Source organism: Egretta garzetta, unplaced genomic scaffold (genome assembly GCF_000687185.1).
Source record: "Egretta garzetta isolate BGI_Z169 unplaced genomic scaffold, ASM68718v1 scaffold397, whole genome shotgun sequence".
In the NCBI taxonomy this organism is placed as follows: Eukaryota; Metazoa; Chordata; class Aves; order Pelecaniformes; family Ardeidae; genus Egretta; species Egretta garzetta.
The window spans coordinates 2,937,105-2,961,724 of record NW_009260493.1 but is presented as its reverse complement, the minus strand read 5'-3'; the positions used below and the strand labels follow the sequence as shown (position 1 = coordinate 2,961,724).

General features: G+C 39.0%; 1 protein-coding gene across 1 annotated transcript in view; it reads right to left on the bottom strand.

The window, feature by feature from the left end:
* Positions 1 to 22,451, bottom strand: part of SNX9 (sorting nexin 9) — a 42,195-nt gene extending 19,744 nt beyond the window's left edge. Inside the window, exons 1-8 of the mRNA XM_009644301.2 lie at positions 22,368 to 22,451; positions 19,815 to 19,889; positions 18,511 to 18,633; positions 5,163 to 5,346; positions 4,260 to 4,413; positions 2,780 to 2,864; positions 1,942 to 2,067; positions 1,529 to 1,646 (exon numbers count right to left, since the gene is read on the bottom strand). Of these exons, the coding sequence (XP_009642596.1) occupies positions 1,529 to 1,646; positions 1,942 to 2,067; positions 2,780 to 2,864; positions 4,260 to 4,413; positions 5,163 to 5,346; positions 18,511 to 18,633; positions 19,815 to 19,889; positions 22,368 to 22,445 (943 nt within the window). The 5' untranslated portion in view covers positions 22,446 to 22,451. The remainder of the gene's footprint in view (positions 1 to 1,528; positions 1,647 to 1,941; positions 2,068 to 2,779; positions 2,865 to 4,259; positions 4,414 to 5,162; positions 5,347 to 18,510; positions 18,634 to 19,814; positions 19,890 to 22,367) is intronic.
* Positions 22,452 to 24,620: the final 2,169 nt, after the last annotated feature.

The following is a 24,620-nucleotide window of genomic DNA, read 5'->3' as shown; positions in this document are numbered from 1 at the left end:
GCATAAGGAATGCAAGGAAACAGGAATGGTAACATTTGGAAGTTATGTGCTGGTCACTAGGCATATAACCACCAGCAAAATCATGATCCTGAGCAAACTCAGTCTGTTTGTCAAGTCTTGCTTTGCCAAGACTAATGGACAGAAATACTTTCCTATATGGTCTTCAGAAAGAAGCCTCCTAAACACAATGAAAAATAAACACCATTTTTTCAGAGTTTCTCATAACATTTCAAGAGAGAGAGACAGAGACATGTGCTTTTTTTTGTTTGTTTTTGCATGTGACACGTTATCCTCTCCCACAGACTCCAGAAGACTGAAATCCACAGGCAGGGTTTAACTGTGATGCCAAACTCTTGAGTCTTTTAAAATACATTTACAATAAAATGTAGAGATCCCATCAGGTCTTCTGGTTTCCTTTTAGTCCACATGCACATGTTTAAGCAAAAATACTGGTGAATTCTAAACATGAGACTAAGGGGATGAGAGGAAGTCACTTCCTCACTTTTCAGTTTCCTCGGCATTTTTCCCAGCATCTGCATCAATGCTTAGCTTTCTTCAGACTCAGCAGAGCTGCTGCATTTTCAGTGATGCCCACAGCCACATGGTTGGCAACATGCCGGCTTTTGTATGTTTGGTTTTCGCTGGTTGTCTTAAAGGCTGTATAAAAATCTTACCCGAAAACACAAGTGGAAATAGGTAAAAAGTAATGCATTTTCCTCCTATAATGGTGTCCATCCTTTTGTTCACAGGCACTCTAGCACACTCTTGCAGGAAGCAAGCCAGAGACTGCTGAAAATGCACAGGCATTGCCATATTCAATTGCAATGACTGAACTCATGAGCATTTAAAGTGTCCAATCCCACTTTTCTTGAAGTCAGAACAAGAGACTTCCATAAGCTTCAGATAGTTTGGTCAAGCTGAACTGACATCAAACCAGAGCAGAATGTTATACAAATGAAAGATGCTTTCTAAATCAAGTGGGAAATGGAGCAACAGGAGAAACAACTGCAACATTTTACTTGTGAGCAAAAAACCCCAAACCCCAGTTTGTCAGGGGATGCTCCCTTTCCTACAGGAGCTTTGCTTCAAAGCTCCTACAACATAACACATTTACAATCAAATGCAAAAGAAACACACACACCCCAAAGCAAACCCATCAAACCCCATTTCTCCAGACAATGAGCAAATATGGAACATTAGCAGTTCTCTCTCCTCTCCAGTAATAAATATTCTCTTCTGTAGTAACTTGGGGGTGGCGGTGTTTGTTTGATTTTAATTTATTTTTTTTTTTTTTAAATAATCACTGGACTAGAGAAGTAAACCTGAGTTCTGAAATGATGCTCTTAGTGCAGACAATTTATTATCAATAGGCCATCACAACTCGTAAGTTTTGAATGGTGAAAGGTTGGGGGTTTTTGATACCTTCTTTAAAAACAACAGGAAAGAGAACAGTAAGAAATAACTGAACCTTGTAAAAAAGTGATCTCCTTATTTCCTATTCCATGAATTCACAACTGGGAATAATTACCTGTTACTTGCTTGTCTGGAAGAGATGGGATTGGAATGGCTAATCCAAATTTAACCAGGAGACGCTCATACAACCAGTCAAAGTGCTTGTATCTGTGGTTGACAGACCGATTAGTGTTCTGTAAGAGAAACACAGCTCTGAATTTTGGCAGGCCTCTGCAGATGGTGACATGAAACAAGGGTGACCGGAATAGTAAATATGTGGAATGTAAATAAAATTTATGATTTAGAGCCTTGAATCCGTAACTACAGAAGAACTTGAAATGTTGGAACAAAGTAACTCTTTGTGGAAAAAAGTGTGACAACTACCACTTACTCTTACAACCCTGTTACCAAGTCACACGAACTGTATTATTTATATGTACAAATGACCCATATTTGCGAGAGAGAAGATTCCATTTCAGATACACTTACAGTGCAGGTCAGCTGATATTCAATGTAGCTCTTGAGACCATACATTTTAGAACCTTTTTTGGGATCTGCCACCACACAGTCAAATGTAGAGGTAGGATAAACCCACATTGGGCCATAATCACCAATCTGTAAGAAATTGCAAATATTTTCTTTAAATACATGATGTTGTACCAGCTGCAAACAAGGAGACAAATACTTTTCTCTCTCCACTTGAAAGTTTCCATTGATTTCAGCGAGAGCTTGATAGTCAGGAAACAGAGGGGGTTTCTCACAACCGGAGATGATTGACCACAGTTGTGTTGATCTTATTCTGCATTTTACAATTTTTTCCAAATAGCAAAGGAGTGGTGAATTCTAGGGATTGCTACTTCAACCACATTTCACTAGAACAGCATATATCTAGAAGAGTTTGTTTTTTAAATAATATAACCCAATCATCATAACTGAGTATTGCAAATAGTAAATTAGCACGCTTAGAAGAAAGGAGGAGTTAAGACTTGACCCTGAAAATCCCTCAGTGATGTATGACTCTGAAATGCAGTCTACCACAACTTTAAAATACTTAAATGGTACACAGTTTTATTATGACAGTTCTATTTCTAATTATATGCTCAGTATCGGTTTCTTCTGACCCAAATACATATAGCAACCCTGAAGCTAAAGTTAAGTTGGGGAAAAAGGGAAAGGTGGGGAGGGCTAAAGAAACCAAAACATACCAAAAAAAAACCCCCATAAAAAACCCCCAAGCCCTCACAAAAACAACCCTCACAAAAAAATCCAACCCCAAAACAAACCACACCACCCACACACTAAAACACCACACACGTCCCCAACTTACAATTATGGGAATTTTTTCTTTGGGTTTTGCTAGCTGCTTTGCCAAGAGATACTGTTCCATCCCAGGTTTTGCAAATCCAGGAAATCTAAAAAAGTGATAGGTTTATTTTGTATTTTTCTCCATTTGACTTATGCAGGATTACCTGCCACTTTCTCAAGTATAGAAAAGAATTGATGTGGATTACTTAAACAGCCAACTATTTGCCCTGAAAAAACAGAAAAGTTTCAGCTACTGATGTCCACCTTTTATTCGTGTAATACAGGTCCCTTCTTCCAAGGTGAAGTAGCTATTTGTGCTCTGCAGGCCATCAGAGCAAACATAACAGGAGGACACCAAGTAACATCTGCTACTCCACTGCAGTCCACCCTCTCTGGAACCACCCCCCAATGCTCATGCACACAGTCCTGCCATTTCAGATGATGAGAATTCAGTCATCTGAAAGAACGATGAGCTGCAGATTTATCAAGTACTTCTAAACATGGGTTATGTTAAATATTTTATCAACCAATTAGGAAGAAAACCACACAAGAATCTCTACTGTCCTTAAAGTCTGTATACAAAGGTCTTAGAAAAAGCAAATGGTGGTTCTCATTCTGATTAGGAAGATACTTAGCCCTTCAAATACTGCCAACTTACTGCCTGCTTGCAGAAACATGGGGAGTAAAGTAAGACTTACTTCACAGACACATAAGGTATGTTTATACTGGTTATACTAAATGGGTTTGCAACAAGTAGATGCCACAATATGAAGGTACTGTTGCAAAACTGGGCAAGACCTCTGCTGATGAACAAAACCAACTGTCTCTCCATGACTAGTTGCTAATTTTAGTTACCTACCCAAGGAGACCATTATTCTACAATCCTTTTCCACTGCTTTCATGCACTTAAAGATTACCACACAATAGCTTCTCAGAGTAACAACAGTTTTAGAATAAACAAACATTAAGTTGTAACATGAGATAATCCCAGTATAACCCTGACAAAGCTTCATGCTATTTTAAGATTTTTATCTTAAGAAAAAAAAAAAAATAAATCAAGCTTTCTGTGGTTCAAGAATCAAGCTGGGCAACACACATACACATGAGAGCAGAACTTTTCTGCACTCCTAGCAACTCAGATTGATCACGAACTCTGGGGCAAGCCATCCATCACCTTTCATTCTCATTAAGCACACATAGTGTTAAAGACAGTTAAATTTTAAAGACCAGTAGGTCCAGAAGTTCAGACCTTGCAAAAGTGTCATTTGCCTGTATAACATCTCCAAAAATTATACAGCTTTGTCATGTACTTTCAGACTTTCACAGATCTGTGTTCTCTGATCTCACAGGGAGAATGCTGACCTACAAATCCATCTCCACTTTTAACCCCAAACTGTAATATTTACATTGCATATTTCAAGAACAATGGTCACACAAATACACATCTTGACAAATTCCGATTCTCTTCAACATATACACATTTGCCCTGCATTTTCCATTACTTGTTAAGTGGTAACTTCATAGCAGCTCCACGAGAATTTCCACGCTGGACCCCCCCAGCCTCTGATGCCTCAGTCTCCTTGTAACCAAGATAAGACGGTGAAGTTGATTTTGGGTCATCCCAGTCATCATCCCAATCATCGTCATCAGCAGCTGCTGAAGGACAGGAGGGGGCAGAGGGGAGGAAGAAGTTAAATATTTTCTCTTCAAAAGCAGAAGCAGCTACCTCAGCACTCATACACAAACAACCAACAAGGTAAATATATTTAAGAGCCAATTCAGCCTTCTATTTTATGATTCCTCTTCAATTACCACCATCCCCACCAAATACAACTGCAAAACACTACACTAGAAATCCATTGAAGGGGGTCGGGGGGGGCAAGAAAAAAGAAAGAAGAGATGCTGGTGTGTTAAGATTATTTAATGGACTCCATGTTAGCATTCCCCAGTTATGAGTTCTCCTTTTAATTGAAGTGTTTACTACAAAGAAGTTGAGAAGCTTTCTGAAAGGCTAGCCAATTCCTAAAATTAAGGATTTAAGAGAATACTTCTTCACAGGCCTGAGGGCACAAATTCAAGGGTGTTTAAGTTGCAACTATGCAAGCTGAACAACGTGCCTGAGAATAGATCTTGTATGCACAAGACTTTGGCTTATGAGATTTCCATACAAGTCTGAGGTGTCTGTTACTGTGGATCTGATTTTCTTTTTTTTTTTTGTTTGTTTGATTTAAAACCCCCTGTTATTTTAGCATCTGGTTTGCCCAGTGGCAATGTGCTACTAGGAAGCTGGTTTTGTTTTGTTTTTTAAAAAAGCCATCTTCTATAGTTATGAAAGATTAAGCAACTCTTACCTCTGCTGTGCACCTACTTTAATATATTCAAAAATAAGAGCATTATTAGCACACCTGGTCCTTGATATGCCTGTGGATGACCAAATGCTGCTGCTGTCTCCCAGTTATTTGAAGCACTGTTTCTCTGGCCAGCTGCACTTTCAGGTTTCGTCGCCCAGCTGTCAACAGCATTTCCATTATCCCAGTTCCCAGATTTCCCAACGTTCCAACTGGACCAAGGATCACTGGCATTGTTTGCCTACATTGTATAAAGACAAAATTAAAGAAGAAATTGCTGAAGAATTGAGCAACGTACGTTCTTCTTTAAGTCATTGATCTCCTGCTGCATTCAGCACTCCATTTGTTTGATTTAGGAGCAGCTGCCAGATTTTACCTTCCCAGCTACACAGCTCCCAAATGCAGTAAGCACCCAGAAGAACTGATCAGCTTTCCAGCAATATGACACCTATACATACGTATAAGAGTGTTACATCTCCTAGGGGAAATTAAACTATTTGTTCCAACAGTGTTAGGAAGCACTCTTACTCATGGTAATTATTTTACACCAACGCCCTAAGTATGGTGCATGTGAACTATTAATTACATAAAACCACAGACTAATTAGCACATTTAAAACAGAAACTCAGAAGTCAAGGATTAGGTTTTTCAAATGCTTATTAAACTCAGATTAGTGGCTTTACTAAAAGCAAATCATAAACTGTCCACCCACACCATCACTATTGGTGTGACAGGGAGGGAGTTAGGGCCAGCAGCCCGCTCAGTTTCCCTGGCAGAGCTTAACTCATTCACAGCGAAGATGAGGGAATGAAACAAAACATCTGCCAGGGAACCATCTGGCATCTCCCTGTAGACCTAGCATAAGCTTCTGGTGAAGATAGTCACACATACCCTTCTACTGATGCTGTTGTGGAGGTGGAAACCTCAGTGAAAGAGCGTAGAGCAGACACGCCTCTAACTACTGCATCAGTTTGACAAGTTCATCTGTCAGTAAGTTGGATTAATAGCTTAGTATCTTGCTCAGCTCCTTGATTTTAAGGCTACACTTTGAAAAAGCATTGACTACCTAAGTGCAGTCTACTCCAGACACTTCGTGCAGAGACTAGCTGGCAGAAAGAGAAACCCACACAAATCAAACCCCACACGTCCAGAGTGTAGGAGGAAGGAGGAGGAGGAGGAGAAGGGGAAGGAAAGCAAACAAAGCCTACAAAGCTTGTCTTGTTCAGCAGAGGGAGAAGCTGAGTTTTGTAAAAGGAAGTCTCAAAACCTACAGAAGCCAGTGCATTATTTTTTATCATTAAGCAGCATATCAGAGAAGGGAAGCTTAATGTAAATTAATTGCTTTTAGACTATAGCATTTACATGAAACTTAGACATTTGCCACTACAGAAAAATCAATAAAACTCCCACCAAAAGCCAAATTCCCTACAAAACTGCTGAATACATTTGTTTCTTACACAAAACACACACAAAAAAGGTACAGCTACTCCACACTCCATTTTTCTTCACTAAAATTCTCTCCTCTAATTTCAGTTTTGAGATACTACTTAGGAATGAGAGCTCTCGCTTTAGTTTTTCCTAAAATAAGGTTGTCGGACAGTCAGATTTCACAGACATTACCAAACCTTTAAGACTTGAAAATGCTTTGAACCTATACTATTGATATCATGTAACACCTGTTCTTTAGGTACAGAATCCCCAGAATCTGGAAATTAAGACCGAGCCCTCAGGCTAGGGGGAAATCACATTCAGTCACTAGAGTCAGTGGGTCTCTAGGAACTGACAGAGAGAGGGGTTATGTGGACAGCTTCTAGACTGATAGTTTGGGGAATTTTTTTTTTTTTTTATGCATTTCTTTGAACTGATGCAAGACCACCACTCCCTAAGGGAGCGATATCACTAAGGTCTACCTAATTTTTGGACAGCTGATACATAGTGCTACTCTTAGCAATTACAAAGAAGTTGCTGGTAGCGTATGAGGTACCAGCCTGCTCTTCCTATGATGTTCACCTGATACGAATTTATGTAAAGAAAAAACACCCATACATGAATCAGTCAGAGTTTATCATATTTGCTAAAGGAAAACAACATGGGAAATCGTGCCTGCTCCTAACATAACTTAGAGCACCTAGAATAGTTTGCATAATATTAATTTGCATATACTTCTGCAATATATGTTGTGCTGCTCACTGGCAAATGAAAGCCCAGAAGTGGGATGATTGCCAAAAGGCTGAGTAAACTTTTCCTCTTCTCTGTAGTTCATGTGAAATCTGGTACATGAGTGGGTGGAAAAGAAACCTTAAAATCTGCTGCAAAACAAGGGGGAGGCAGTAATATTAACATTGGGTACACTACTAATGAATGACTGTCAAGAGCAATCATCACCAAACTTGCAGACAGTTGCTGATATAGACTAAATGCTGTAAGCAAGGAGAAATGGATTACTTAAACTGCCCTCTCAGATGTTTTATCTCTATGTGTCTATATGGAAGCACTATTCAAATCAGAAAATTTTACTTCTGAAGTATCCAAGAAAGCTCTGGGGTAAGCTCTCGCCCCTAGGCATATCACCCACAGGCTATAAAAGGGGTGGGATATACTATTTCCCCTCAGCTTCTTTCAGCCAAAGGGTCCACGTTTCTTTCTAAGGTATTGGGGAAGAGGGTAAGAGATTGGTTAGGAATGTATATATAGACAACACCTCTCAAAGAGCATTTACAGGTCTCCTTTCATCTTTCTTCAAATGTTTGACTACATACACACACACTTCGGACACTTCTGAGTAGTAGCCAAAAACCAATAAATGTGAAGAAGGGTTCAGGAATCAGACCTGCCATCCTCAAGGTCCTATAGAACCACAGAGGACCAAGTAAAGACACAGCATTTATTAAAAGGGTAATCTCAGCTCCAGTCAGCAGCTTGGTGGATCTCAGCAGCTGACAAATTCCATAAAAGAAGCCATTTGTGTGGCTTAGCTCTAGTTGAATAAACCCGAATTAAGCCAGCAAGTATTTTGTAAATGATTAAATTACATGTTCTCACACCTTTAGTTTTCCATAACTGAAATTGATAATCCTCTGATCTCTCTTTAGGTAGCACAAAAAAGATGAAGAGTCCTTGCAAGAAGTTGTTATTTAGTCAATATAACTTGATACAGCAGACCTAACATCCAAGCATGCAAGCAATCTCAAATGCAAAACGCACAGGAAGAAATGCCACACCACGCATTACTAAGAAACTAATCAACCTTCAAGTGAAACATTGCATATCTTTGCTTCTCAAGGTAACATCAAACAAGTACACTGAGATTAAATTCAAGGATAAACTCCTTGAAGCCAGCTGATTTTCCATTTTGTAGACTATTATGGACTTGCTCGCTCCTACTGCTCTCAGAGAAAAGAGAAAAAGGCTATTTGGGGAACAGACAACAGAGGGAACACATTACTAAATATTTTAAGAGTCTTCCATTAAGGGCAGATTCAAACTCACTATAGGAACAGATCATTACTGGTGGGGGGCTGGGGAGGGGGTGTGTGTGATTAAATATTTTTAAAGATCTAATTATAGTTGCATGAGGAAAAAATTCTACCACAACAGGAAAATCCTCAGCTTGGGGGTGGAATATCAGTATCTTCACCAAATGAATCATGAATTAAATAGGAAGAAGTGACATCTTTGCTATTTTACAGAGAATCCAAAGTTATAGACAGTAAAACTAAGATAAGTCACTGCGGCGTCTCTCTGCCCTGGCTAAAAATCTTTTTTTGACCTCTTGGCCAACTAAGTTGTTCCTGGCAGACTCCTCCTTCATATTAATGGATGCTCCTGATGGATCAATAGATCCATTCTACTCCTGAGGGACAAAAGCCAAACCAAACATGATGTTCAGATGCTAAAACTAAGATGAGTACCTAAAAAGATCTAGGTAATTGCCATCAAAAATTATTACCTCCAACCATAAGAAATACACCTCAAGAGACAAAAGCCATGCTAAAGCACCGAGTAGAGAAAGGTCAGATCAAGGGAAGTCCAGGACAGCCAAAGCTGCAATGAGAAGCATTACGCTCTTGAAGAAGGGTTGAGAAGAGACAGACAGCACAGACAAATGGCAGAAGACACAAGAAAAGTCATGGTGGCTCAGCTCAGTAGTTCACAAGAATGAAAACACCTCTCCAGTTTTATAGCTGCCTTAATTACCCACCTGGAGACAAAGCCTTAGGCATACTCAGACATTACACTAAACTCTTAAAAGTTCTTTGGATAACAGCCTCTGAATAGATACATTAAAAAAAGGTAAGTGAATATAGACAGTCACTCTAAAAATCAAGCTTTTTTCCTCCAGGAGGAAATGTGAAGGGCTAAAAGCTTACTCTGCAGCAACCACAGAACTGCATTCACTGTGCTGTATTTACCAAAGAGCAAGTGTACACATCAGCAGATACCGAAGTAGCTGCCATGCCCATGATTTTTATGCCCAAGCTTTCTTCCTGGTAAATCATTACCTTAGTATTATGGCCCTGGGCACTTCTTTCACTCCTGAAGGAAGGCCCTCTTTTTTTATTGTACAATTTAAACACGTTTTCTCTGTAAAGAAATCCTCTAGGAAAAGCAAGAGTGGAGATGGGCTAGACATTAAGGGATAACCAACCTTATGGATTCACAGACTAGAATGTTCCTGTGGATAAATACACAAAAGCAACAGGAGAGAGGACCTCCAGAAGCAGCTGACAAGGAGGCAGTAGCAATGCTGTCCAAGGAACCCATTTGTTCCTCAGCTGTTCCTCTCATCTTGCTTCCTTCCAGAGGAAACAATCTTCAGTGCTTCCTCTCCCAGGCCCACTGCCCCTTCATAAAGTAGTCCCTGCAAAGGAGCTGGGCTCTGCCTGCTCACAAACCACATAGAGCCAAGGCACTCCTTGCTTTCAGCAAGAAAAAAAAAAAAACCCAAACCACCAAGTGGAAGAACTGAGTTACTACCATGAAGAGCAGAGCAGTTCGGTTTTTGTTCTTTTCCCACTTCTACTCCCATTTCCTTACCTGTGAGGTTATTCACAGCCAAAGTGGACTAGAGATTGCATTGCTTCTGCACAGTGCAGGCATGGGATTTCCATCTATTAACTCCTGATTTGGCACAAAAAGAGCCATGTTTGAAGTACAGAATGGTATTTTAAAAATATACGTAACTTAGACTTCAGCAAAGAATACTCAGTGATGTGATGAGGGGAGGGAAAACACACATATTGTCACCCTCACTGCTTAAGGGAAATGATTTATCATTTTTTCTTAAAGTTTGCTTAAGTTTCAACTTTCAGCCACTGAAAATCCTACAGACATTCATTCAATTGAGCTTCTGTTTTTGTTACCACACCTGCACATGTAAATGGAAATCAAGTCACCTCTTTATATCCTTGCCTTCTCTTGAGCTGATTACAATCCCTAATGGTTTCTTCTTGAAACACAGATGAGAAATTTCAGACAGTTTTCCAAGCAGCAGTCACAGCAATGCCAGAAATGGAAGAAAGACTCCCTGTTCCTCTCTGCTGTTCTCTAGACATCCCAGGATCAGGCTACAAAGATTAAACAAGGCTTTATCTTTCCTTTTGGGGAAAAGCACTCTGTATTTTTGTTTGGGGACAGGGGTTTCCCTTGTTGCTTTTTTTTTTGGAGAAGGAGTTGAAGAGCATTACTGGCTAAGGCTTTCCAGCTTGCCACTTTCACTGACAAATACCAATGATTCCACCTTAAAATAAGAAGCACTTAGTGAACAATTAAAAAATTAAATCAGAAAGGAAACTGTATACTGCAGTAAGCCCCCTGCTGTGGTGAAGGGGATTGTGCAATACATGCACGCCACTGCCACTGTAAGTGTGCAAGCAAGCAGAAACACTCATAGGAGAGCTGACAAAATTGTCACCATTATCAAGTTAAAATACGAGACCACAAGGCTACTTCACAAAACAAGAAGTCAAATGAAAACAAAGCTACAAGAAAAAGAGCATGCAAACACTGCAAACTGTGGAAAACTGACTATTTCAATAGTCAGATTTTGCCTGAAGCTATGGGTAAAGACCACAGCTGAGGAACGGTCACAGTACTACATTTTAACAAGTTGCTGCCCGAGCCTTTGCATTCCACTGGGACACCCACAAAAAAAAGCTCAAGGCAGCTCCGTAATTGGGATCGGTACAATCACTATTGCATGCCAGACAGTTATTTTCTAATATGTGAATGCGATTCATTTGAAAGCAAGCAAGCCACTGTTTCCAGTACTGTACGAGAGTCGCTGCCTGGTACTTTGGTTAAACAAGAATTGGTCACAAATTCCTGTTACAGGTCTGAATGCAATATTGCAATCGAGACGGGGGGGGGGGGAAGGGTGTGTTTTCAAATTAACTGGTGAAAGGGAGGTTGAAGCTATGGGTAAAGACCACAGCTGAGGAACGGTCACAGTACTACATTTTAACAAGTTGCTGCCCGAGCCTTTGCATTCCACTGGGACACCCACAAAAAAAAGCTCAAGGCAGCTCCGTAATTGGGATCGGTACAATCACTATTGCATGCCAGACAGTTATTTTCTAATATGTGAATGCGATTCATTTGAAAGCAAGCAAGCCACTGTTTCCAGTACTGTACGAGAGTCGCTGCCTGGTACTTTGGTTAAACAAGAATTGGTCACAAATTCCTGTTACAGGTCTGAATGCAATATTGCAATCGAGACGGGGGGGGGGGGAAAGGGTGGTTTTCAAATTACATGTAGCAATGGAGGATGTTATAGTGTCAGTGTCTGTAACAGGAACTAGAAGTTACTAATCATGAAAGCCAAACTAGCATAAACCACTCCAGGTAATTTTTTATTTTTTTTTTTTTTAAGCACTTCTGAACAGTTCTAGCCCACCAGTTTTGTTTGTACTTCTTTTTAGGTACCTTTTGCAGTACACCTTTCTAGACATGACTTATGCACGCAGAGGCAACTTTACACTTAATCTCACAAACATATACATTTATGCAGAGTTAAGGTTTATTAGTCAAGGAAGCCATAATTTCCAAAATCCATAAACAATTGTAATTATAACTTCCATGGTGAACCTACCTGTGTATTTTATAAGGCAATTTAGCATACTGGTTTAACGAGACAAACTGGACTCAACCAAACATGAGCGAGTCACATTTTCCATGACAATAATTCTACTTTACTGCACAAACAGCAACTTCAGAGAATAGAAATACTGTTACAGGAATGCAATAACATGCATGTCAAAATTTCCACAGAAGTAGAATAGCGCACTCTTATTAAGAGCACATTTATTTTCTTCAGTCTTAGCATTTATTGCTGCTCATAGCAGTTCAGGGACACAGGGGGGAAGTTATGGTATGCAAATTTAACAATGACAATTTGCCTTTCCAGCACTAAGTTGCAAAGAGTGGAAGAGATATGAAGTAAAGCTCTGAGGATAGCTTCTTTAGTGTCCTCCTTATGCCTGTTCAACAACTTACGTCTACATGCCAGTTAACTTAAAGAGTTGCCTCAGCTCCTGCACACCAAACTAGGTGTTTTCACTACTATTTATTCATCCTGCCTATACAGAAGTCCCACTATTTTCTGAAGGGAAACTGCTTTCTACATAGAAGACAGTCCATTTATTTTCCATATCCTTCAACAACTGTGTAGCAGCTTCTCTTTCTTCTACTGAGAGAAACTATCCCAAGTGATTTCACACTTATCACTGGATAAAACAATACAAACATGAGAGGTTTCTGTTGTTGCTTCCTGTACCTACTCAAGGGCCCTTGCTGCTCTGCCCACAACATAACTGAAGACACGAAACATGTGGATTCACTAAGGTCACACTGGAATTAACTGACAAATCTGCAACTCACAAAAATGCAAACTCCCAGGATACTTATTTTATCCAGAACTAAGAACAGCTGTACAGTCATCTTCATACAGAAGTAGACTTGGCAGGGACTAGAGAATCAGTGTCAAGAAAAGGGAACAAGTCCTTTACAAATGTAACTTACTGTTAGCTACAAGGACTATTTTTGTATATTAGATACTGTGAAGCCACATCTACAGTTCTTAGGTCAACATAGCTGGTGATGCACTTCCACCCTGAAACAGACAGGCAGTACTCCACTTTAATTTCATTTATACATTTTTAATACTAGTTTTCTTTTCCCCAGAGAGAGAAAAAAAAAAGGTTAGACTTTAAGCTCTAGAGGAAAGGGAAGAAAAACCATACAGACTAAAATATATAGCATACTGAAATTCATAGCATTTCTATCCTGTGTTGAAACATGCATGTTACACAGGCTGTAAATAACTAGACTATATTATGGCTAACTGTACATACAGTTTGTTTACAGACCATTAATGAGACTACTGTACAGATAAAAAAGGTTTAGCTTCTTAATAAGGAGAACTAGTTTGGGCCAAAATAGTTGCAATTTAGATTTTTAGATTTTAGATTAAATTGGAGTAACTCATATAAACACTCGTTAAACGGAAAGCTGGTATTTGTTCACAACTTTTAAAACATTTTAAGCTAGATAAATGACAAACCACCACAAGTTGTGGTTTAGAATGGAGAGCGAGATCATCACTGTTGATGATGCAAGGAATGAGCTGGGGAAGAGTGAACTGCCAAGGGTCGTGCGGAATTCTCTTCTCCTTAGGAGGTACCTCTGTGCCCCTTCTCTACAGTCACTTTACACCTGTGGCAAACCCAGGTACGGTACAATGCCAAAGTGTTGCTGCAGTCATTGTGTCTTTCTCAGTGAAGACAAGTAAGAGAGCAGCTGCTTCTAGTTATTGCTTATTAATTACTTTTCAGAAGATTATTTACACCAACAAAACTTCTTGGAAAAAGGACAGATGGGGAGTAGGGCAGTGTTTGAGCTTATGATGTTTTCTTAACACCAAAAAGTTATGGATTCCAGAGCAGGAAACCAAAAGCCTCTTGTTTTTCTGGAAAGCAAAAAGGTATGGGTGTAGACAGAGGGGAAAAAGTAAGTTTTATTTTGAGAGCAAGAGATATGCATGCATAGAAACTGATCTGGAAAAACTGTAATGATTTAGGGTCTGTATTACATGCAGCATTGCTACTTAAGAAAAGCAGTCATCCCTTCAGACCTACCAGGGCAATATGAAGATATGCCAGCAAAAATACAATGTAGAAGGCTAAAAAAATAAGTTCGTTGGATTTTTTTTTTAAGCCCTGTCAAAAGCACATTGCCATTTGAGATATATTTCTAAACTGATAAGCTAACCAGTTCAGAACTTTAAAAATTAAGACAGAAAAAAGTTATAGACAGAGTTTGCATTCAAATATAACTGGTTGTACTGGCTTTAGCTGGGATAGAGTTAATTTTCTTCAAAGTAGCTGGTATGGCTCTACGTTTTGGATTTGTGATCAAAACAGTGTTGGTAACACAGAGATGTTTTACTTATTGTTGAACAGTGCTTTCAGAGTGTCAAGGCATTCTGTTTCTCACACTGCCCCACCAGCAAGGAGGCTGGGGGTGCAGAAGAGGCTGGGAGGGGGCACAGCTGGGACAGCTGACCCTGACTGACCACAGGGGTATCCCACACCGTAGGATGTCATGCTCAGCAACAAGCCCTGTGGGGAAAAAAGGAGGAAGGGGAGATGTTCACAGTCATGGCTTTTCACTTCCCAAGTCACTGTTAAGCGTGATAGAGCCCTGCTTTCCTGGGGACAGCTAAACACCAGCCTGTCAATGGGAAGTAGTGAATTAATTCCTTGTTTTACTTTGCTTGCACGCACAGCTTTTGCTTTACCTATTAAATGGTCTTTATCTTAACCCACAAGTTTTCTCACTTTTACTCTTCTGATTCTCTCCCCCATCCCACTGGGGGGGTATATGAACGAGTGGCTGGGGGGGGCTGAGCTGCCAGCTGGGCTTAAGCCACAACACTGTGGTTTAACTGGTCTCTTAAAAAAAGAAAACCAAAAAATACCCCACACTCACACATTTCAACTCAGCCAGATCTATTATTTTTAATAAGGCTTGGTACTGAAAGACTATGCAACAACCTTTTTTTTTTTTACTTACTGTTAGAAGAATGGAAAGAATTCTAAGAATTTAAACCTCTTTTGACTTACTGAAATTGGGGGATAGGAATGATGTATAATTGCACATACGGTGAAGTGACTTCATGTTTAGAGAAAGTAGTTTCTTCAATACAGTAGTAGTAAGGAAAATCTCCAAACTTCCTATTTAGAAGTGCTTTTATAAAGTCTTCTTGTAATAAACTTGTACCCCTCCAGGTTACTATGAAATATAACTTAGAGCATAAAATGTCAGCATTTAGGAATGCTGCTATTTCTTATTAAGTCCACCAGACTACATCTATGAGCATTTTAGTTCCCACTACTGTGCCACCTCCAGCATCGATTCTCTTTACATTGACACCTAACTTGTCATTTTCCTTTGCTCTCCATAGCCTGAACACACAAGTTTCATTTAAGATGAAGTGCTTTGTATATTGACCTAGACACTCATTAAGGCACTTGAAAAGAGTAAATCAATTGCTTGCAGCTGTGCATCTGAACACAGATCAATCCAAAGTGCCTGAGCAAACTCACATTAAACAATGTAAATGTTATCATAACCAAATGCAGAGTAGTAAGTCTAGGAAGAAGGGTCATACCCACAAGGTAGATCATATTCTTATAAGCAGTGGCTCTAAAAGAGAAGCCAGTGTGCAGGGGATGAGCAACTCAGTATAACCTCCTGATGCACTGTTGCAGGAATCAATGCAATCTTTCACTGTATCAGGCTTTTCTACACCAGAACAGAAACAAACCTGTCTGACATCATGCAATGTACACAGGAGCAATGCACACATCTTGTAGACAAATCACAAGATCAAATAGACTGCAGAAGAAAGCTTTTTTTTTTTTTTTTGAGGGCAGGAGAAGTGTCTTACATCAGACAGATACAACAAACAGAATTTCTTGATCAGGAGGACAATTAACCATAGAATTTTTGCAAGGAGAAAATACCATGCACTAGAGAGCTCTCTGATCTGGGAGAAAGGCCTAACAGCTGAAAGAGGAAGCCAGACTGCTTAGTATACAAATTAAATTCCTATTAACAAAGTCACTCAAACAAACTACCAGGTGTATGTCAGAAGCTAAAGAAACCAGTCTTCAAATCAAGACCTGCTGTTTTTCTCAAAAATACATATGACTAAACTTCTGTTACTGAACTCAATTAAAGAAAAAAAAAAAAAAAAACCACACACTTGAGGAAATGGAAATAACTTATGACATAAAATCCTGGCCACACGACAGTATGGTTCCTGTTCTGGAAAAACAGGAAAACAAAAGACCCAACACACTAGCCTGAGCGAATGTGCTTCCCCTGCATCTTGCATGATCTTGGCTACATCCAGGTGCACACTCTGCTCCTCTCTCACCTATTAACGTTAGCAGTGTAGTTTTACTATAGTACACTATGGTACTGTGGTTCTCCCAATGGTCTCACACAGTGTTTGAAGGATAATGGAGAGCAACAGGACACTTACAGGAATAAAGCACTGAAACAGATGAGATAAGGTGTTCACCTGAAGTTACTCCTTTCCAAAATTTGTTAAGAAATGGTAATTTGTATGGATTACAGGGCCAGTATACTGCTGATCCTGTGTAAATTGTATTGTAAAGTGGCCATATTTTCAAGCTTCTCCCTCCTCTAGAAATGCAGCTTCCAGAACTAGACTGCCATAGTAAACCTCTATTATTTAGGATATAACAGATATCTTTATTTTAACTTTTCCTCCTGTATAGGCAAGGGCTTTTTTCTTCCCTTCTCCAGGCATGAGTACCTTGTGTTAAGCACAGATCAACCTCCAATAGATACCTCTACCACCATTCAAAACATTGTACATTCATTTTGTTAATAAGCAATTCTTCCTAGGTCAAATTAAGTTTCTCTCCTTCAGAAGAGAAACAGTATTTGGATTTGACAGAAGTAGCTGCTACAAATATTTCAAAAGCACCCAGAAGTAAAATTTCACTAGAAAGTCTGTAGGAGGAAAAAAAACGGGGCAAGGATAACAGAGAGAGCAGCAACAATTAGGTTCCCACTCTACCTTCGAAATTACTTAAGTGTTACTGAGGGAATATGAATCTATAATCGATGCTTTTGGCTCAGTCTGACATGAGAAATTAATGAGGCATTTCAAGAGTTTTGTGTTTAACCTAAATATTAACTGGGCATCAATTAAAAAAAAAAGTGGTAAACAGTAAAACAGTCACAGTGAGGTCTGAAGTTCTCGCTATACATGTGATCACAGAATCACAATCCTGGCATCGTCCATCTGAATATAAGGAAGCACAGATCAAACACTATACAGTCAATGAACTGTTATTTTCACTGTCATGCAAAATTGCCCCATGCACAGTTTTCAAGAGATCTCACTTCATGTTAAAGTTCTGTGTTGCACATTACAATTAAGAAAACTAATAACTGATATTTAACTGATCCACAAACCAGGTGTGTGTCCCCAGCTGCTATGATGAGTAAAGCATTTACTTTCCAACATGTGAGACCTTTGCATGCTGCTGTTGGGAAAAGCAGATTTTGTTCTTCTGTTGACCTATGGACTTTGAAATGTTTAACTGTTCCTACATGTAGGACATGTACCAGTCTGTAGACCATAATAAACAGCTTGTGTTTAAGATAACGTATGTCTTCAGATGTCTAACCTGAGACTAAACCTGAGATTTGCTGCTTAATGAGCTGACATGCTGGGCAAAAAGCAATGAACAAAAGGAGGGGAAAAGGAAAGAAAAAAAAAGAAAAAAGAAAAAACCCCCATTCTTCCAGCAAAAACAAAGTCAGCCTCTTCTCCAACTGACTAGGGACAATGCATGAACTTGCTTCATCTTTTTTTAATCAAAGAAACAACTCTTAGTCAAATGTTGAAAAAGATAAATATTCATTCACTCTCACTGATGAGGCATTGAACACACTATTGTAGTAGACATTTAAAAAAAGGAAAGTTACAGTTCCTTAGAAAGGTTAGCATACTAACACAAGTAACTTGAAAATAAACTCAATTTGCTAAGCATGCATTTATACAGAACTGAGGTACAAACAGAAATTGAGGTAGACACGGATTTATATGACTGCAGGCTGGAAAGAATAAAAATGCTCTGGTTTTGAAAGTGTTAGAATACTAATTTTTCCAGCAGGGACAGTAGCTGAACAGGCACCCATATCATTAATAGTCAACAAAAGTGTTCCCTAATGAAAATACAGTTACTTTAATTAGTACTTTTATGAGTGTACACAAATATGGTACAGCACAACTGAAGACTGCAAGAAGTTATGTCAAGAGAACGTGCCACACTCTCTGCGCCTGACAAACCTCGAGACATACCTGATTACTGCTTTTTGCAGCAGAGTTGGTCTGAGCTGTACTTGAAGAAAGGGAATCAAAAAAGGCTTGGTCAGCTAATGAGTTACCGCAGCTAATTCCATCTTTCGTACTTTCGGTTATAATCTGAAATGGAAAAAGTTGAAAAGATTTTTCATGCTTCCATTAATCAAATGATGCTGTTTATCATACATAATCATCCTAACATTTATGTCACTAGATGTTAAGATGATTGCATTTTGAATTCAAATTTAATAGTACCTTTTACAAGAAGTTGATGTGAGAATCTGGAGGATTTAATTCCACAACAGATGGAACTGGTTTGTATTATCACAGTAACACGCAAGACTGTTGTGGCAGTGGACACCTAACTATAAATTCATTGGGGATTAACAAGGTTCTTAACATTACTGCTTGGAGACTGGGAACTCAATACTCAGAGGATCAGTTTGGGACAGCAAGTTTGGAGAGCCGAAAGCTACTACGCCATAAGCTAGCCAACTGAGGGCAAAAAACAAGGTTATGTGAAGAAGCATCCTCCCCTCACCACCACCACAGCTTTTTGTTTGTTTGTTTGTTTTTTAAATAAACAAAGCACTGGTGAAGGAAGGGAGGCACATGCCTTAAGAGGAGGCTGCAGGAATTACAGCCAGAGTCTTCACCTAATGGGCAACCTACAGACATACAGACACTAGGCCCTCCAAGAGTGAATTGGATTCCAGTCTTTGCACTGAGACCCCCATTCCATCCCCACTCCCCATACTACCAGTCTTCAAACAAAAATCAGATCAACACAAACACAGCAAAGGCCCTCAGGAAGATGAACTGAGTAGTCCCTGAGTTTGGGATCCCGTATCTTGAGCCCCAGAAATGGGGTTCCATTCCACAGCTTTATGCACATGTGACAAATCAGCCACAGCAACTCCAGTGTAAACTTGCATTACACATTTCACTTCCGTGTCTCTATCTTCAGACAGGAAAATAAAACAATTATTGGGTCATGAGACCCCCAAAACCAGAAGCAGGCTCAAAATAGCTCATGTTCTGCAGATCACCAGTATTCACACTACAGAAAGCCTCCTGTTGCATTTCTTGGGAAACCATGAAGAAGTACAGCAGCTTTGGATGGCATGTTTGCACTGGTCCCCAAAGCAGCTATAGTGGCTGCAATAAGGTTATGTATTCCAAGCTTTAACAGTGGAAGTTTTACATTTGAGGATTACTATTTGAGTCTGAGCAGTGAACCAAAGGATGGCCTTTTCAGTAGTTCTGCTTGCTCAGAGCAGAGCGGCGTAGTAGTCACTTACCTCAACGTAATCTGTTGGAACAAGTCCTCTCTCGCCTTGGCTGTTTTTCCCTTCTAACCAGCCTCCACCAACATCCTAAAAGAAGTAATAATATAGAAACAGTTTTACTAGATGGCTCTCACAGCATGCTTTAAACAGCTCAGGAGGAAGCATTGTCTTCCTGTTAAGTGCAATGTTCAAAATACATGAACAAACTCACTTAAATCTGCTGAAGCAGCAGATACTCATTTAAATAGAACACAGACCGTGCTTGTTTCACATGGCTATTGTGGACTTTAAATGTAACAAGCATGAGGGGGATAAAGGTTGATTTTCAGCACTTTTGATCATTTATGAAATCACAGGTAATTGTCTGGACACTGATAGCTGCATCAAAACACAGCTATCAGTATGCCATTTCCAAAGCATTAGCTTTGGTCAACAGATTATAAAGAACCAAGACTCAAGGAATTAAGCTATTGGTGATATCCATAAAATCTCTGCTTCACTGATTGAAGGTGCAGAGGTTTGTAATGAGTGGGAGCTATAACTCACAAGAATATTAAGGATAATCTTGAGGCTAAGAAAGGCACACGCCATGCAAAATCTGGGGGCACTCTTTCTACTTCACATTTAATTTCAGAGGCAGGTCTCATGCTATTAGTTTGGGAAGAACTAACATAGCTCAGCTCTGATCTCAGTGAGGCATCCTGTTATCGTGTGGTGGGTTTTTTTTGGTTTTTTGTTTTTTGGTTTTTTTTTTTTTGGTTTTTTGGTTGGTTGGTTGGTTTTTTTGTTTGTTCGTTTGTGGGGGGGTTTTTTGGGGTTTTTTTTTTTTGTTTGTTTTTGGTTTTTTTGAACACACACATTCTACATACACTAATAAACCTTTGCAGTTAAGCAAAGTCAATTCCAGGACAACATTACCTGGAATAAGTGAGTTTAGTTTTAAATCAAGCTGTTCCTGAAACACATAGATACATGTCAAGCTAATTCACAGTTGAAGATTGGAATCACATACACTAGACAGCAATTATTGAATTTCAGGTTTTCTTAATTTGCTTTTTAATGGTTGTATTTGTTTATTCAAAATTTTTTTCTTTCACTTGGAAATTTTCTGTAATCCTGTACATAGTAAGAAGTCTGTTTACGCATTCAAGATTTTAAACAGTAAAGATCAACCAGTTATTGAAATAGCAAACTTTCATTTGCTTTTTCTTACTTACCTAAGGGCTTACACTCAAGAACACAGAAACAACTAGACATCTGGAATTATAAATTCAACTAGCTTGGTTAAACTGCAAGAGCAATGACAACTTGAGCCAGAAGTCACATTTACACCACTGCAGCTAAGAGCAATCATGGAATTTTCCCAACTTACACTATTGCTGCCTGAACTTACTGTATCAAAAAAAGATTGAGCCTTTGTGGCAACCTACCCCACAGGTTTTTTTATGCTGTTCATGATTAGTTTTACTTGGTTTTAAGTATAATGTCTTAACATGCAGATGTCTTGTTCAGCAAGAACTAGCTTAAAAGTGGTAAACTATTTATTTAGTCCTACTTTTGTGAAACAGCATTAAGCTCCTGAAGTCTTGAAACGTTACCTCTGCCACAGCATAGCATCCTATCCAAGAGCGTGCTGGTTCCATTAAATATCTGCTTCAAATATTTAAGGTCATGGAACCAAAAGTTATCAGGATCATACATGACTAGGCTCTTCAAAGAATTATTTATTCTGCAGAAACCGTGTTTCCTATACAACCAGATAAATAAAATCTGGCATCAAGATGAGGCAGGTTTTGTTTGTGTATGTTTTAAAAGGGAAGTCTACTCACTGAGCCATATCACTACATAAAAATCAAGATCAGAATCAACTAACACTTGCGTTGTTATCAAGGGTAAGAATTACACAGGACAATAAAAGCACGTTCAAATTCAAAGTGTACACGCAAATCAAATGTCAGTGCTCAGACATACTATTAAATTAAGAGCTCCTTGATATTATAACCATAGTATATTCACCACTCCTTCTCTGTACCTTGTCCGTATTGCTTGAATTATGAAAGGACACACAAATTTAGTAACAAATTTTGTGGCAAGTTCTTTGGAAAAAACTTGGAATGATGAAGTCATTGATTTAAAAACTCAAAACCGAGAAGGGACTTGGCATGTCAGATTTAAACACAAGCGGCAAGCACCTGAAACATTACATACACACAAAATATGGAACATTAGGCACACAAAAAAGACAATATCCTTTACATCTGAATGTATCACCATAGTTAGCTCCTTCCTCTGCCTTGGCACTCAGCCCTATTTAGAGGGGAACAAAGCTGAGCAAATTCCCAAGTGTGTAGGCACAAGCTGAGAGGGCCCTTGTGCTCCAAAACCTCTCATTGCATTTGTTTCCATAAAGCTATTAGGAAATTCTCTGTATTTAGTTTATTTGCTACTTCTTCAGGGGAGGATAGCCAGGGCTCTCAAATGTCACCTAGCACCTTTTTTCTTCCACCTGCTAGAAGCGGGTCAGGACAGCGCACTGAAGCTTTGATTCCATCTCATTTTTCTTACCGGGTTGGTAATTACAATAATCTCCCCTTCACTGACGGTCAGCTCGTTGTTTCCAGGTTCGGCAGCAAAATCATACATAACACGAGCCTGTATGTGAAAGAGAATATACCAGTGAGCCTTCCTGCTTATTTAGAAGATTTCATGAAGGAAGTTATCAGCACAACTCATTCTTAAGTAGCAGAAATATTAGGTGGTGAACAGCTGGATGTACAAAGAACAATTCAGAATGTAGGAAGCCAACATTTTCTAAATTTGACCTCCAAACTGAACACTAACGCAAACTTCACAAGATCAAAGTCTCCTGCAGAGCTTGTTAGAGATGATCATTATTTTCCAGACAGATTCACAGTTTAAGACTTGCTGTTCTCTGCCATGTCCAGAACTATCTGTACAACTTTTTCCAGGGGAAGAAGGCAAGGCTTCTAACTTCAGCAGATAATCCAATTAATACTTTTATTTTATCCAACTACAAAGTATAGGACATATTGCAACTCCACTTTGGGTAAAGGGAACTGTTTCACAGAGCAAACAATTCAGAAAAACAAGTTACTGCAGACGTAAGTAACCACTGCTGTACATAAAAAGTAATATGTAAAATTATGGTTTGAGACTCTCTCAGCATACAGGAGGAACTACACAAATGCACAAGCAGTGAGAGGAGGCCTGTTACTTACTGGCACAAGGGGAGAAAGAAGAACAAAAGCAACCTAATTTTTAAGTGTTTAGACACACAAAGGCTTTGCTGTGTACTGACTCTGCTACTACACTACATAAAGAAATGTTATCTTTGAAACACAAGTTGCCTAACACTTAAGGAATAATTCTGCTTCCCTATACAAAGAATTGTGACATGGTCTAAGATTACATTCCCAAACATATTTTAATTGTCTCCTATTAAATCCCTTTCCAATCTAAAAGTAGAGAGAGCTCTCAGGAATTACAGGGTTACTATATTTATTTTCTCAAACTGTTGAACACATCTGTTTTCCCCTTGACTCTTAAAGGAAGATCTAGAATTGAAATTTTAGCTTCCCAGTTAAAGCGGCATATTAGATAAACTTTAAGCCTGACTGAACAAGAGAGCAGTAAACCCTTTATCTAAGCAGCTTTTCCCCTGAAATAAAACTCATCACACTAATAGAACTTATAAAAGATAAAAGCCTTATTATTTACACCTCAAGTCTTTGTTACCAGGTGCCCCAGAAGTAACTCACACATTTTTTTTTTATCCGATTGATGCCAATGCTGAAGTACCAAAGAGCAGCAAAAGGGAAAGGTAGACTACAGGTCAGGAAAGCCAAACAGAAAAAGTACATATTTTAACAGACAGTACTAACAGTTATAACAAAAAGCTTTTCTTGTACAACTAAAACAACAAGCTATAAACTCAGTTCCAAGGGGGGTGGGGGGAAACCTTTAGTAGCTTGAAGTTTAGGAAATAACTAATTTCTAAGAGCAAAGTTATGAAGATGGGTGGTTGTAAAGTGATACTGTGGTCATTGATTTACAGGCCTGAAATCCACAGAAGGAACAACTAGGATGAGAAACACTTCCTTATCAAGATACACCTGCTAAAAAACTTTAAAAAAAAATTAAAAATCAATAATCAGTATAGATTACATCGTAGCCCTTATTTTTCCAGCTTGTACAGGACTAAGAGCAGCAGAAGGTTTATTTCAGGAAACACCAGTTTCCCTAGCACATCTTGAAAGAGGCAAGACTACGGTCTCATCTTCACCATCAAGACATACAGTTTAGTTACCTCAGCTCATACAGAAGCAGGCTTTGTTCTTGCAGATTAAAAAACTAAATCCAAGAAAAACAATTTTATAATGGTGTTACTAATAACGTCAGACACTGTACACATCAATGAGATCCTTCTTGTACTTGGAGGCTGGGGAAGGAAAAAAAAGAAACTAATTGTTTCTGCCAGAAAGATGACAGCAGAATCATGATTTTTGCTGAAAGCAAGTTACACGATAGGAAAAAAAGTATCAGAAGACAGACAATTCACCACCAACCCTTGCCTATCTCAGAAGCGCAGTCACCACCTAAACGCTCCTTCTGACATAAAACCAGAAAAAAACCCACAATTTCCCTCCCCCACATTTTAATTTCATAAGTATCATGTGGAAATACTTCTGGCTGGTCAAGAGATATTTTGCTTCAGTGTAAATAAAAACAGCACAGAAAAAACGCATATGTTGTAGTTCAGCTGACAAAGCTAATCCTGAACCATGTGCACAAGTCAGA